At 59.4% G+C, this 15,290-nt stretch overlaps 1 protein-coding gene and 1 long non-coding RNA gene across 2 annotated transcripts; one reads left to right on the top strand and one right to left on the bottom strand.

Moving 5' to 3' along the window:
• Positions 1-5,462: 5,462 nt before the first annotated feature.
• LOC136994933 (uncharacterized) lies at positions 5,463-6,262 on the top strand. Its single transcript, XR_010886705.1, has 3 exons — positions 5,463-5,485; positions 5,785-5,811; positions 6,106-6,262. It is a non-coding gene; the product is annotated as an uncharacterized lncRNA (long non-coding RNA).
• A 3,380-nt stretch (positions 6,263-9,642) lies between these two features.
• On the bottom strand, positions 9,643-14,933 carry LOC136994877 (butyrophilin subfamily 3 member A1-like). Its single transcript, XM_067314273.1, has 8 exons — positions 14,900-14,933; positions 14,415-14,762; positions 13,759-14,043; positions 12,667-12,723; positions 12,248-12,274; positions 12,000-12,026; positions 10,923-10,949; positions 9,643-10,607 (listed from the first exon to the last, which is right to left on the bottom strand). Exons 1-8 carry the CDS (start codon positions 14,931-14,933, stop codon positions 9,643-9,645), a joined length of 1,770 nt encoding a protein of 589 aa, XP_067170374.1.
• Positions 14,934-15,290: the final 357 nt, after the last annotated feature.

Genomic DNA, 15,290 nt, shown 5'->3' with positions numbered 1-15,290 from the left:
TTCAGAAGCACAGGCAAAACCACACGAGCCAAAAACACCACAAAGGAAAAATGGGCAATTGAAGCTGCAAATACAACGCTGACTTGAAAGTCATTAACATATGCCCGGCTCACTTAAGCTGCAGCCAAAAGGCTAAGGAGCGTGAGAAAGCAGTGGGGGGTTTCTAAATGCTACTTGGAGCTGCGGCTGCGAGGCCAGAGACGGCGAAATGTGAGGCCTGGAGAGAGACGAGACGGAGGCTCAGGGTGAGCGGGCGGAACCGCAGGGCTCTGGCAGAGTTTCCTGCCTGCTGCCGTGCTGAGCGCAGGGCCACGGTGCAGGCAAAGTCTCTGCTTCACGGCCACCTTCCCACTTCCCCTGCTGCATGCGACCTCTCTCCCTCCTGCTTGCAGCATCATTGGCTCCCAGATGAGGCCAGGGCCAGGGAGGGACAGGGTCAGGGTGAGGCCCTCAGTCCCAGCCTGGCGAAGGGGCACATTGGGGCTGCATCTAGGTGCATTGATCCTTGTGTTGGGAGCTGGCTCTTGCACCGCAGGGTGCATCCGTCCGTATCCCAGGTGCAGGCTCTTGCACTGCCGGATGCATTGGTCCCTGTGCTGTGTGCTGATTCTTACACCATGGTGCGCATTGATCCGTGTGCTGGGTGTTGGCTCTTGCACCATGGGGTGCATTAATCCTGGTGCTGGCTGTTGGCTCTTGCATTGCAAGGTGCATTGGTCCTCATGCTGGGTGCTAGCACCCATCCCTCTCCCTATTTCCAGAGGCCCCTCGCTGCTCTGTGAGAGCTCCTTGCTCCAGGCAGCAAGGGGCAGAGCTCCTGGCAAAGATTTGTGGGTTAGACGATGGTGGGAATTTGCCAGCCTAGCAAATGCATCAGGCTGAGAGGGCAGTCTGAGCCATTTTCTGCTCAAGAAAAGAACAGACAGACAAAGTAGCCCTTTTTGGCTGTGCTTTCCTCTGGTGCCAGCTGGTGGGTCTGGCCTTGTCTTGCTCCCTTTGCCCTCTGTTCCTGGGGCGTGCAAGGAAGTGCCGGCAAGAAACATTGGTGCTGGTATTTCCTGGTGCTGTGCCAGGGTCAGAGTCCAAGACCAGGTGCAATGCTGTTTCGGTGAAGAGCCCGGCAGAGCCGGGGCAGACAGCAGGGTCCTGGCTCCCGCAGAGAAGACCTCGGGTCCCTGCTAAGTGCCTGCTGGTGCTTTAGGCTCTCCTCCCCGAAAGTGCCCCAGTGCTGAGAGCGAGGCCCCCTCGCTTCGGGTGCTCTTTGGAGTGTCTCTGCAGGCATGGAAGGAAGCTGAAACTCCCTTCCAAGTGGATATTGCCCCATCGCCCGAATGTCACAGTCTCATCAGCCGCAGCATGGGCTCCCGCTCCACAGCTCCCCCGAGCAGTGACCTGGCGACGCAAGGGATACTCTGCATGCTCAGCCTGGGACTGTCCCTCCTGGCACCACGTCCCGGCTCTGGTAATCCTGTGCATTTCCCCACCTCGCTCTCCCTGACCTCTTCTTTTTTGCCAGCTGCCACTCAGAGTGCACAGCTCCTTCCTTGCCTCCAGGCATGGTGCATGGGCTGTGCGTGTGGGCCCTGGCTTGGCCACCCTATTCCCCCTGCTTCTGCGTGCTGTGTCCTGGCAGGGTTTGACCCCCTCTCCGCCTTCCCCCCATGTCATGGTCTCTCGCGGTTGTTTGTTGCAGCGGAGATCTCACTGTCCACCTCCCTGCTGCCCGTGGTGGGGGAGTTGGGCGAGGATGTGGTGATACCCTGCCAACTCTCCCCGCCGGCCCCCCTGCCCAGCCTGGAGGTGCGCTGGAGGAAGTATGGCCTCAGGACTGTCAGTGTCCACCACCACGGTGGGGAAGGAGCTCAGGAGATGCCGGGCAAAGGCTACGAGGGCCGGACCAAGCTCTTCCCCCAGGAGTTCAGCCGTGGGAATGTCTCTCTGAAGCTGAGGAGCCTTCGCATAGAGGATGCAGGGAGCTACCAGTGCTTTGTGGGAAATCAGCAAAGAAACTTGGAAGCCATCGCTGTGCTCCAAGTAGAAGGTGAGGCGAGGGCCGTGGAAGTGCAAGGGTCTCCTCCGAGACGGGGTTTCCTTGCCACAGGTGCTGATCCATAGGTGGCAGGCTGAGGTGGAATCTGCATCCCTGCAGGATTCTCATCGAGGTTGCATCCTTGCGGGATGCCTGCGGAGCCTGCATCCTTGCAGGGTACTGGCAGAGGCTGCATCCTCTCAGGATGCTCATCAGCCCCTTGCTTGGGAGGCAGGGCAGAGCCCATGCTGGCAAGGGCAGGATGTGTGCAGCAATGGGACCAGTCGTGCACCACTTAATAGACTCCCAGGCAGGGACCTGGAGGGCATGCTTGGCCGACACCTCGATCTTTGCCCTCTGGATCAGCTGCTGGGGTGCAGGTGCTCACTGATGAAGGATGAGGACCCTGGGTGTGCTGAGGGTGGGACAGGGCTGCCATCCCCACTGAGGCACAGGATATTTTCCTTGTCTGTCCCTGCAGCTGTAGCCCTGGTTTACTTACATGTCATGAGGCCTGAGGGGTCGGGGCTGGGGCTGTCCTGCAAATCCGCCGGATGGTTCCCCGAGCCCACGGTCCGCTGGGTCACGCAGGACGGGCAGGCCCTGGCAATGGAGCCGGTGACCACCATCACGCAGGATCAGCAGCAGCTCTACACTGTGGAGAGCCACATCACTGTCCCCGGAGGAAAGGACACTGACAAAATACTCTGTGTCGTGCAAAGCAGCCTGACGGGCACCGAGCAGCGCTCGGCTGTTGAGCTCGGAGGTGGGTCTCGAGTTGCAGAAACACAGCTGTAGGGAGGATGAGGCAGTGATAAACCCCATCTCCTGCAGAGAAGGGAGTGCGGGGACACCAGAAAGTGACTTCTTGGAGTGCGGGGGGTGGGGACAGACACTTCTCTTGCAGACACGCAGCAGAGTCATGCAGGACATGCTTGGCCAACACTGCACATGGGGAGAGGCCTTCCCCTGCCACCTGCAAGCAGCTCTGAAGAGCCCTTGTCTGCACCAGCCTCAGGGATTCCCCTTTTGCATGGCCTCCCCTCAAGACACCACCTTTGCTTTTCCTGTTTACTGATTAGCGTGATCTCCACAGTGCACTAATATCAGCATGCTCTCTCTCTCATTGTGCATGTCCAAACCCCTCTCTGTGGGGTCTGACTTGGAGGAAGTCTTGCAAAAAGACAGCTTTTCTGGAAAGTTGCAAAGAGATGATTTTTTCCGCCCCCTTCTGTCCTTTGCAAAAGCAGAGAGCTGAGGCATGCAGGGTGTGACACGCCAGCTGGACAGGATGGGCAATTTGGGTAGCCCAGGCTGCTGGTTGCTGGCAGCAGGAGGGATTTGGGCAGGGTGTTGCTGCAAGCTGAGTGATTTCCACAATTTCTCTCGGCAATGCCAGGAGACATCTTCCCTCGTGCATCTCCCTGGCTGCCCGCCTTCTGGGTACTGCTCGTGTTGTTCCTCCTGGCCCTTGCAGCTGGAGCATTTTTTGCTCACCGAGGTAAGGGGAAGGAAGGGTCTCGGGCTGAGGGACTGCTGGCTGCATGATCGTGGGGAGGTGCAGGGGGCAGGTCCATGCCTGGCCAGCAGTTGCATGGCTGTTGGCTGTAGGGAGCATTTCCCCACATGTGTTGTGGGGCCTGATGGCCCCAGGCTGTCTCATGGTGGAGGGAGTGGGGACACCACACATCACAAGGCAGTGCCCACTGTGGAGGACACTGGGCGTCTGCTTGGCATGATCTGCCACCTCAGGGGTGAGGGGAGGCTGTCCCAGTTTGGCCAATCCTGAAATGTCTCCGGAGCTTGACCCCATGCCCTGTCCCATCCCTTGGGACACACCAGATGCCCACCAAGAGCCCAGCTTGGAGGTGCCCAGTCAGGGGGGTGGCAGCATCCTGCCTTCTGGATGCAGGGCTGAGTCCTGCAGGAGTGACCTGCTGCTCCAGGCTTTGTGCCATCTGATGGGACATCTCTTGCTCCTCTGCAGCCAAGGGGAAGGCAGCCGGCAGGAAAGTGGAGCAGGAGGCGGCTCTCCTGGACAAGGGTAGGTGTCCTGTGCCTCCCGCCATGCCTTGTGCCTCCTTGTGCTCCACGTGAGGCCAGCAGTGCAAGTGCCTTGCAGGGAGCCGGGCTGCATCTGCCCAGACCCCTCACTGCTGAACGGGTGCCCATGCTGGGGGGCGGCATGGCCAGCGAGGGTGCCACGAGCCCCTCTGCACCATGGGCAGGGTCTGGCCACAGGGCCACCCTGGGGATGTCCTCCATCACCTCCAGGTGCATTGGGCTCTGCAGACCCTGGGGATCACCCCAAGGCACTGGGGGCACCTCTGGCCCCATGTGGGGCAGGCTGTGGGGTGCCTGCACAGCCCTTGCATGGCACGCATGTGGCACCTGTCCCAGGGGCTCTGCTCTACAGACAACACCTCCTTCTTCCTCTTGCAGATGCGCTGCTGAAGACCATGGAAGCAGGTACTGGGAGTGCCCCTGGGTGCTGGTGGGTCTGCTCCTCCTCGGGGAGAGATGTAATGGTCCCCTGGCTATGCCAGCTCTCAGGGATGGGGTCAGGGCAATGCCCAGCTCTGGTGCCCACCTGAGAAGAGAAGCACCTTGGTGCCCGATGTGCTGCCCCACCAGGGCAGCAGCCCTGGCTGATGGTGGTGCCCCTCATACCTCCTTCTCTTCCCTTCCAGAGAACACAGAACTTCGGAGGAGTAAAGGTGAGATCTGCAGAGAATGAAAAGGGGAGCTGCCAAAAAAGCATGGGGTGGGATCCTGCTGAACCCCTAGCAAAGCTGAGCATCTCCTGCAGGCTCCCATGGGCGGAGGTTGACCGGGGATCAGCCCCCAGAGAGGAGGCTCACGCACAACACCACACAGAGCCCCAGGCACTTTTCCAGCTTGTCCACTCTGCCCCTGCCATCTGCCCCACGGCACAGCACCCGTAGCACTCACCGAGGTTGAGAGCAAGGGGGGAACTGAGGCTGCTTTCCCAGAGCCCTCGTGCAAGATGAGTTGTCCTCACTCAGCACAGCCTCCCAGGATTGCCAGAGCAGGGCTCAGCAGCTTGGGACGAGGGCCAGAGGGCCCCAGGCAGCTCAGGGCTGGGCACAGTGTCCCCATGGTGAAAAGCCATCCTGGACCACAGTGAAGGACAGATTGGGGGGAGCTTCTGGCTGTGGGGAGCAGAGTGCATGGGGGGATCTGGTGGCTCCAGGTCCCCTCCAAGCTGTTGCCACAGCTCAAGACCGGGGGCAGCCAGGTGGGGATGTGCCCAGAGAGGTCCAAGAGGCATCGGGTGGTATCCGAGGGGTGAAGGAGGGCTGCAGGCAGCACGGACAAGGGGCCTCCTGCCAGCGTGCTTTGAGGAGGGATGGGCAGTGCCCGCAGGGCTGCCAGGAGGGATTGCAGGTGCTAAAGACCCTCTTTTCATTTCAGAGAGAGCCATTGAAGAGCTGGGTAAGAGCCGATGCTTTGTGGCCTTCTCCAAGGAGTCTCCTGCACCCACGTGCGTACCCTGCACCCCAGCGCTGTTTCCTACCTCCTGCCCAACCCCTTGGCCATGCCTGGGTGTGACTGTCGCCCAGGAGGTGCCTGGGTACCTGCAGACCCAGGGAGGGGCCTGGCCCTGGCAATGTGGGGCATTTCCCGTCATCCCCTGCCCCACAAAAGCCATCCCAGAGCTTCCCAAACTGGGGCCCCTGCACCCCCACCCTCACAGCCCCTCTCCTAACCATGCCCACCCTTTTCCTTTGCAGCTTTCCGAAAGGCACGGAGCTACCAGGGTGAGTGCTGGGTTTGGTGGGATCTGCGTAGGCTGCAGCCCCCCTGGGGGGGGGGGTGGAGGGTGCTTGTGGTGCCAAGTCTGGATCATGCCAGAAGCTTGGGTCTGTGCAGGGATGCTTGGCTGGGATCAGTGTAGCATGACCCGGTGGGTGGCACGAGGCCATCAGGTCTCTGCTCATTCTCTATCCCCCAGGGCATGTGGGCAGGATGAAGCTGGGGGCTGCCCTTCCCTCTGGGGCTGGTGGATCCCAGCATGCCCCACGGATGACAGCGCTGTCCTGCTCTCTCCACAGTGGCCGTCACCCTGGACCCAAGCCACCAGCACCCTGAACTCATCGTGTCGGAGCATGGCCAATGCGTCCAGTGCCAGCCCTCCTCGCTGGGGCCAGCCCCCCGCATTGCCATGGGGCACCAGGGGTTTGCATCCCAGAGAGCTTACTGGGAGGTGGAGGTGGGGGATGGGGAGGACTGGGAGTTGGGGGTGCTGAGTGAGAGCACCAGGGCCCAGGTGAGACGAGGGGAGGTGGAGGAACGCCCCAAGGAGGGCTTCTGGGCCCTGGGGAGAGCTGGCGGACGGTACCACCCCCTCGAGGCCGACACACTGCTGCAGTTTCAGGAGAAGGCAGTCATCATTGGGGTGTATCTGGATGGAGAAGCGGGGAAACTCATGTTTTATAATGTTGCTGGAATGGCCCTGATTGTGGACATTCCCGTGCCTGACTCAGAGACTCTCTACCCCTTCCTCAGCCCTGGCCCTGCCATGGGGGGAGCTGCCGCTGGGGATCCCCTCCGCATCTGCCCCCCCAGAGACTGGGATTTCCCAAAGCAATTAGTGCCGAAGAGATCTGCCAAAGATGCCCAGAGCAAGGATACTACAGAGCATCGTGACCATGCCATGCAGGAAGGGTGGGGAAATGATTTGGGATGGTCTTCCGCAAGTCCAACCCCCATTACCTCCTGCTCCAGTGACTGAGAGCTGCAGGAGTCCCAACAGCCACATCCAGACCCATCCCAAAGGCCTGGGGAGCTTCAGGGTCCCCCCAATGGGGACAAAGCTGTGACTGCAGCAGAAACCACTGAGGAGAAAAGCTCCTCACACCCCACCAGGTGCCCAGAGTCAGAGAGCAAAGCCTAGGCATGGCCTCAGTAGCATTGCTCCTGGAGCCAAGACAGGCAGGCCACCCCCGCAGAGCCAGCCCAAGCTGCTGGTGAGGCCAGGTGGCTTTGGGACAAGGGACATCCCTCCCCATGTGGGAAGATAAATGCAGTGTGGAGGGGGGGCAGCGGGTGGACAGGGCTGCTGGCGAGGGGATGTGCAGCGCTCAGGACTAAATCTGGGGTGCCCCACACTCATTTGCAAGCTTTTGAGTAGGAAAGTTTGAAAGCCTCTTGCCACTTGCATTCCCAAATACAGCAATCCTTTCTGCACCTTCCTATGCCTCTTGTGTCTCACTGAACCTCTCCCCACGGCTTCTGTCAAGAGTTTTCCTGCACATCTCTCCAGGTCTGCGTGCATGAGGCTGTATGTCCCTGTGCCCACAGCAGCCCCGTGCACCACGTGCACCATGTGCAGAGCCCTGTCCACCTGACATAGTTTAGTGGGTGCTACAAACACATCTTGGAGCATGCCACAGGCACAGGCTGAGGGTCGGGGTGTTGTGCAGACCTGCAGGTTTCCCAGGATGATCTTTTATCCATGCAGCAAGCAAGGGCTGTGGTGGAAGTTGCAGCCAAAAGGCTAAGGGGTGTGAGAAAGCAGGCGGGAGAGCAGTGGATGTTGTCTACCTTGACTTCAGCAAGGCTTTTGACACTGTCTCCCATAACATCCTCTTAGGGAAGCTCGGGAAGTGTGGGCTAGATGAGTGGACAGTGAGATGGATTGAGAACTGGCTGAATGGCAGAGCTCAGAGGGTTGTGGTCAGTGGCACAGAGTCTAGTTGGAGGCCTGTAGCTCGTGGTGTCCCCCAGGGGTCAGTACTGGGTCCAGTCTTGTTCAACTTCTTCATCAATGACCTGGATGAAGGGACAGAGTGCACCCTCAGCAAGTTTGCTGATGATACAAACTGGGAGGAGTGGCTGATACACCAGAGGGCTGTGCTGCCATTCAGAGAGACTTGGACAGGCTGGAGAGGTGGGCAGAGAGGAACCTCCCAAAGTTCAACAAAGGCAAGTGCAGGGTTCTGCACCTGGGGAAGAATAACCCCATGCCCCAGTACAGGTTGGGGGTTGAGCTGCTGGAAAGCAGCTCTGCTGAGAAGGACCTGGGAGTGCTGGTGGACTCAGAGTTAAGCATGAGGCAGCAATGTGCCCTTGTAGCCAAGAAGGCCAATGGTATGCTGGGGTGCATCAGGAAGAGTGTTGCCAGCAGGTCGAGGGAGGTGATTCCCCCCCTCTACTCAGCCCTGGTGAGGCCACATCTGGAGTAGTGTGTCCAGGTCTGGGCTCCCCAGTACAAGAGGGATGTGGCACTACTGGAGCAAGTCCAGCGAAGGGCCACAAAGATGATTAGGGGACTGGAGCATCTCTCTTATGAGGAAAGACTGAGAGAGCTGGGCCTGTTTAGCTTGGAGAAGAGAAGGCTGAGAGGAGATCTTATCAACGTATACAAGTATCTGAAGGGAGGGTGTCAAGAGGATGGGACCAGACTCTTTTCAGTGGTGCCCAGCGACAGGACACGAGGCAATGGGCACAAACTGAAACACAGACAATTCCATCTGAACATGAGGAAAAACTTCTTCACTGTGAGGGTGACAGAGCACTGGAACAAGTCGCCCAGAGAGGTTGTGGAGTCTCCTTCTCTGGAGATATTCAAAAGCCGCCTGGATGCAATCCTGTGCAATGTGCTCTAGGTGACCCTGCTTGAGCAGGGGGGTTGGACTAGCTGATCTCCAGAGGTCCCTTCCAACCTCAGCGATTCTGTGATTCTGTGAGTCTGTGAAAGCAGTGAGGGATTTCTAAATCCTATGAAGAGCTGTGGCGACGAGGCCAGAGACAGCAAAATGTGAGGCCTGGACAGACAAGGTGGAGGTGCAGGGTTGGCTCAAAATAGTTTCAGATGCTCTTAGTGCAGGCAAAGTCTCTGCTTTGCCTCTGCTCTCCTGCTTCCCCTTCCCAGGCTGCAGCCGCCCTCCCTCCTGCCTGTGGCATCGTCTGCACCCGTATCAGGCTGGGGCTGGCGAGGGACAGGGGTCAGGGTGAGGCCCTTGCCCCCAACCTGCTGAAGTGGCACATTGGGGTTTGTCCCAGTGCAGGTGGATGCTGCAATGAGGCCCTGCTCCACTGCAAGGCCCCGAGGGGAGGGAAGAGCTCTGGGGACATGCAGGGGCAGTGCTGGATTTCCCCTTGGGAGGATGGGGTGACCGTCTCCCCGTGAGCTCATGACAGAAGCGTTGCTCGCCACATGGATAAAAGATCATCCTGGAAAACCTGCAGGTCTGCATGACACCCCGACTCCCAGCCTGCGGCCACGGCACAAATCAAGGGGGGTTTGCAACACCTGCTAAACCAAGCAGGTGGAAAGGGCTCTGCACATGGTGCACGTGGTGCACGGGACTGCTGTGGGCACAGGGACATACAGCCTCATGCACGCAGACCCGGGGAGACATGCAGGAAAACTCCTGACAGAAGCCGTGGGGAGAGGTTCAGCGAGACACAAGAGGCATAGGAAGGTGCAGAAAAGATTGCTGTATTTGGGAATGCAAGTGGAATTTGGGGCAAGTGGCTTTCAAACTTTCCTACTCAAAGGCCTGCAACTGGGTGCGAGGCCCTGGGCACTGCCCATCCCCTCGCCAGCAGCCCTGTCCACCCGCTGCCCCCCCTCCCCACTGCATTTATCTCCCCATATGGGGAGGGATGTCCCTTGTCCCAAAGACACCTGGCCTCACCAGCAGCCGGGCCTGGCTCTGCGGGGGTGGCCTGCCTGTCTTGACTCCAGGAGCAATGCTACTGAGGCCATGCCTAGGCTTTGCTCTCTGACTCTGAGCACCAGGTGGGGTGTGAGGAGCTTTTCTCCTCAGTGGTTTCTGCTGCAGTCCCTCTTTGTCCCCATTGGGGGGACCCTGAAGCTCTCCAGGCCTTTGGGATGGGCCTGGATGCAGCTGTTGGGACTCCTGCAGCTTGCAGTCGCTGGAGCAGGAGGTGACGGGGGTCGGACTTGCTGAAGACGGTCCGAAATCATTTCCCCGCCCTTCCTGGGCAGCGTGGTCACGATGCTTTGTATTGTCCTTGCTCTGGGCATCTTTGGGAGATCTCTTCGGCACTAATTGCTGTGGGAAATCCCAGTCTCTGGGGGGGCAGATGCGGAGGGGATCCCCAGCGGCACCCCCCATGGCAGGGCCGGGGCTGAGGAAGGGGTAGAGTGTCTCTGAGTCAGGCACAGGGATTTCCATAATTAGGGCCATATGGACAACATTATAAAACATGAGTTTCCCTGCTTCTCCATCCAGATACACCCCAATGACGACTGCCTTCTCCTGGCTCTGCAGCAGTGTGTCGGCCTCGAGGGGGTGGTACTGTCCGCCCGCTCTCCCCAGGGCCCAGAAGCCCTCCTTGGGTCGTTCCTCCACCTCCCCTCGTCTCACCTGGGCCCTGGTGCTCTCGCTCAGCACCCCCAGCTCCCAGTCCTCCCCATCCCCCACCTCCACCTCCCAGTAAGCCCTCTGGGACGCAAACCCCTGGTGCCCCACGGCAATGCAGGGGGCTGGCCCCAGCGAGGAGGGCCGGCACTGGACGCATTGGCCTTGCTCTGACACGATGAGCTCAGGGTGCTGGTGGCTTGGGTCCAGGGTGATGGCCACTGTGGAGAGAGCAGGACAGTGCTGTCATCTGTGGGGCATGTTGGGGTCAACCGCCCCAGAGGGAAGGGCAGCCCCCGGCCTCATCCTGCCCATGTGCCCCGGGTGATGGAGAGTGGGCAGAGACCTGATGGCCTCGTGCCACCCACTGGGCTGTGCCACGCTGATCCCAGCCAAGCATCCCCACACAGCTCTGAGCATGGGGACATGGACCAAAGCTGCCAGCGTGATCCAGATTTGGCACCACAAGCACCTTCCACCCACCCCGCTCCTGGGGGGCTGCACCCCCTGCAGCTCCCACCAGACCCAGCACTCACCCTGGTAGCTCCGTGCCTTTCGGAAAGCTGCAAAGGAAAAGGGTGGGCATGGTTAGGAGAGGGGCTGTGAGGGTTGGGCGTGTAGGGGTCCCGGTTCAGGAAGCTCTGGGACGGCTTTTGTGGGGCAGGGTATGACGGGAAATGCCCCGTGTTGCCAGGGCCAGGCCCCTCCCTGGGTCTGTGGGTAGCCAGGCACCTCCTGGGTGACAGCCAACACCCAGCCACAGCCAAGGGGTTGGGCAGGTGGTGGGAGATAGCGCTGGGGTTGGATGTGCACGAGTGGGTGCAGGAGACCACACGGAGAAGGCCACAAAGCATTGGCTCTTACCCAGCTCTTCGATGGCTCTCTCTGAAATGAAAAGAGGGTCTTTAGCACCTGCAATCCCTCCCGGAAGCCCTGCAGGCACTGCCCACCTCTCCCTGAAGCATGCTGGCAGAAGACCCCTTGTCTGTGCTGCCTGCAGATCTCCTGCCCCCCACGGATGCCACCCGATGCCTCTTGGACCTCTCTGGGCACATCCCTGCCTGGCTGCCCCTGGTTCCAGCCAATCTTGAGCTGTTGCAACAGCTTGGAGGGGACATGGAGCCACCAGATCCCCCCATGCACTCTGCACACCACAGACAGGAGCTCCCCTCAATCTGTCCTTGACATTGGTCCAGGATGGCTTTTCACCATGGGGACACTGTGTCCAGCCCTGAGCTGCCTGGGGCCCTCTGGCCCTCGTCCCAAGCTGCTGAGGCCTGCTCTGGCAGTCCTGGGAGGCTGTGCTGAGTGAGGACTACTCATCTTGCATGAGGGCTCTGGGAAAGCAGCCTCAGTCCCGCCCTTGCTGTCTCCCTCGGTGAGTGCTATGGGTGCTGTGCCGTGGGGCAGATGGCAGGGGCAGAGTGGACAAGCTGGAAAAGTGCCTGGAGCTCTGTGTGGTGTCGTGCGTGAGCCTCCTCTCTGGGGGCTGATCCCCGGTCAACCTCCTCCCATGGGAGCCTGCAGGAGGTGCTCAGCTTTGCTGGGGGTTCAGCAGGATCCCACCCCATGCTTTTTTGGCAGCTCCCCTTTTCCTTCTCTGCAGAGCTCACCTTTCCACTTGCGAAGATCCGTGTTCTCTGGAAGGGAATAGAAGGAGGTATGAGGGGCCTGGCCACAAGCTGGGGCTGCTCCCCTGGTGGGGCAGCACATCGGGCACCAAGGTGCTTCTCTTCTCAGGTGGGGACCTGAGCTGAGCATTGCCCTGACCCTGTCCCTGAGAGCTGGCATAGCCAGGGGACCATTACATCTCTCCCCGAGGAGGAGCAGACCCACCAGCACCCAGGGGCACTCCCAGTACCTGCTTCCATTGTCTTCGGCAGCACATCTGCAAGAGGAAGAAGGAGGTGTTGTCTGTAAAGCAGAGCCCCTGGGACAGGTGCCACATGCGTGCCATGCAAGGGCTGTGCAGGCACCCCACAGCCTGCCCCACACGGGGTCAGAGGTGCCCCCAGTGCCTTGGGGTAATCCCCAGCAGAGCCCAGTGTGGCTGGAGGTGCTGGAGCATGTCGCCGGGGTGGCCCCGTGGCCAGACCCTGCCCATGGTGCAGAGGGGCTCGCAGCACCCTCGCTGGCCATGCCGCCCCCCAGCATGGGCACCCCTTCAGCAGTGAGGGGCCTGGGCACATGCAGCACAGCTCCCCGCATGGCACTGGCACTGCTGGCCTCATGTGGAGCAGAAGGAGGCACAAGGCATGGTGGGAGGCACAGGACACCTACCCTTGTCCAGGAGAGTCACCTCCTGCTCCACTTTCCTGCCGGCTGCCTTCCCCTTGGCTGCAGAGGAGCAAGAGATGTCCCATCAGATGGCACAAAGCCTGGAGCAGCAGGTCACTCCTGCAGGACTCAGCCCTGCATCCAGAAGGCAGGACACTGCCACCCCCCTGACTGGGCACCTCCAAGCTGGGCTCTTGGTGGGCATCTGGTGTGTCCCAAGGGATGGGACAGGGCATGGGGTCAAGCTCCGGAGACATTTGAGGGTGGGTCAAACTGGGACAGCCTCCCCTCACCCCTGAGGTGGCAGATCATGCCAAGAAGACGCCCAGCGTCCTCCACAGTGGGCACTGCCTTGCTGATGTGTGGTGTTCCTACTCCCTCCACCATGAGACAGCCTGGGGCCATCAGGCCCCACAACACATGTGGGGAAATGCTTCCCATGGCCAACAGCCATGCAACCTCTGGCCACGCATGGACCTGCCCCCTGCACCTCCCCATGGTCATGCAATCAGCAGGCCCTCAGCCCGAGACCCTTCCTTCCCCTTACCTTGGTGAGCAAAAAATGCTCCAGCTGCAAGGGCCCGGAGGAACAACACGAGCAGCGCACAGAAGGCGGGCAGCCAGGGAGATGTGCGAGGGAAGACGTCTCCTGGCATTGCCAAGAGAAATTGTGGAAATCATTGAGATTGCAGCGACACCCTGCCCAAATCCCTCCTGCTGCCAGCAACCAGCAGCCTGGGCTACCCAAATCTCTCATCCCGTTCAGCTGGCATGTGGCATCCTGCATGCCTTAGCTCTCCACTTTTGCAAAGGACAGAAGGTGTGGGGGGGGAATGATCTTTTTGCAACCTTCCAGAAAAGTTGTCTTTTTGCAAGACTTCCTCCAAGTTAGACTGCACAGCGAGGGTTTTGGACATGCACAGTGAGAGAGAGGGAGCATGCTGATATTAGTGCACTGTGGAGAGCACTCTAATCAGTGTAACCCCCCCCCCCCCCAGGAAGTCACTTTTTGGTGTCCCTGCACTCCATACTCTGCAGAAGCTGGGGTTTATTGCTGCCTTGCCCTTGGCTGTGTTTCTGCATGTTGGGACTCACCTCCAAGCTCAATGGCCGAGTGCTGCTTGGTGCCCCTCAGGCTGTTTTGCACAATGCACCGTATCTCACCAGCATCCTTTCCTCCAGGCACAGTGATGTGGCTCTCCACAGTGTAGAGCTGCTGCTGGTCCTGTGTGATGGTGGTCACTGGCTCCATTGCCAGGGCCTGCCCGTCCTGCGTGACCCAGCGGACCGTGGGCTCGGGGAACCATCCAGTGGATTTGCAGGACAGCCCCAGCCCCGACCCCTCAGGCCCCGTCACAGAAATGCGCACAGGTGCAGTAGCTGCAGGAAGAGGAAAGTGGGTGCAGATAATGTGGTGCCTGGGGACACCCCTACCCCACCTTGTAGTCTCCCTCCTTTTTTGGCTGCTGCTGGAGTATTCTCTTAACAATGGAGCAGGATTGATGGTGGAGGCTTTCCTCCTGGCCAGAGTTGCCTCTCCCATCCCAGACCACTTTTCTCCTTTTCACTTAATCAGGTGTTGAGTCTTGCAACCCTTTTTCTGGGGGGTCAATGAGAACTCCGAGTCATGCAAGTCATGCATTCCTATGGAGGCCTGGATCCCCTACCTGCAGCTACCTTCCCACACTTATGTAGGCAGTGCAATGCCCGCTGCTCGAGAAGACCCTGGAGTGCCTGCAACTGCATCTCACCTTCAATCTGGAGCTCAGTGAGGGCCTCGTGGTTTCCTTCTGCACTTTTCACAATACACTGATAATTTCCAGCTTCCCTCACCCTCAGGCTCTTCAGCTTCAGAGAGAGGTTTCCCCTGATGAACTCATCGGGGAACAACTCCGTCCGGTCCTTGTAGTCTCTCCCTTGCACCTCCTGCTTTCCTCTGTCCGTGTAGCTGTGTATAATTATATATTCGGGTTCGTATTTCCTCCAGAGCAGCTCCATGTCACGTAGGCGGACAGGGGGTGACAACTGGCAGGGCAAGATGATGTCCTGGCCAAACACCCCCACGACTGGCTGCCGGGAACTGGAGAGGGAGACTCCGCCTGGAAAAAACAACAGGATTAACATGAGTGAGACAGGATCCCGGCTTGGGTGAACAGAAACAACCTGGCATCCCTGGAAGACCGTGCACCCCATGTTACGTGAGGTATCTAGGTGAGGATCAGATGAAGGGCCTTACCGCAACTGGGACATACTGCCCAGAAGAGGACCATGCAAAGCCATCGATGCATCATCTCAGGGGCTCTGGGCAGAGACCTGCAGAGAGACAGAAGGGATGGGAGATGCTCTGGGGACATGCAACGGTCGCACATCTGGCGGACGCAGCAGGCTTGAGGCACAGAGCCAAACTAGGATGACACCATCTTGCAAAGAGGCATGAGGTCGCATCACCTGCACCATCCCGCCTCTCTGGATGCTCAGTAAACCCCCTCGCAGATACATTAGGGATGCTGCAGCTGGAAAGCATCTCTTGGCTGCAAGAGTCAGTGTGGGGCTGAGCTGGGGGCTTCTGCGGGGGGTTTATCACAGCCCTTGAAAGGCCAGGAGGACAGAGAGACCTCCCTCATTAG

The sequence above is a fragment of the Apteryx mantelli genome, chromosome 34, assembly GCF_036417845.1.
Source record: "Apteryx mantelli isolate bAptMan1 chromosome 34, bAptMan1.hap1, whole genome shotgun sequence".
Taxonomy (NCBI): domain Eukaryota; kingdom Metazoa; phylum Chordata; class Aves; order Apterygiformes; family Apterygidae; genus Apteryx; species Apteryx mantelli.
This window is presented reverse-complemented; position numbering and strand designations above follow the sequence as displayed.

Excerpts from the sequence above, each read along its gene's own strand:
- LOC136994877 (XM_067314273.1), bottom strand. The coding sequence starts at position 14,933 with ATGGTCCTCTTCTGGGCAGTATGTCCCAGTTGCG. Across the intron at positions 14,044-14,414 it reads CACTGAGCTCCAGATTGAAG|CTACTGCACCTGTGCGCATT; the intron begins GTGAGATGCAGT and ends CTCTTCCTGCAG. Across the intron at positions 12,027-12,247 it reads GCCGAAGACAATGGAAGCAG|AGAACACGGATCTTCGCAAG; the intron begins GTACTGGGAGTG and ends ATTCCCTTCCAG.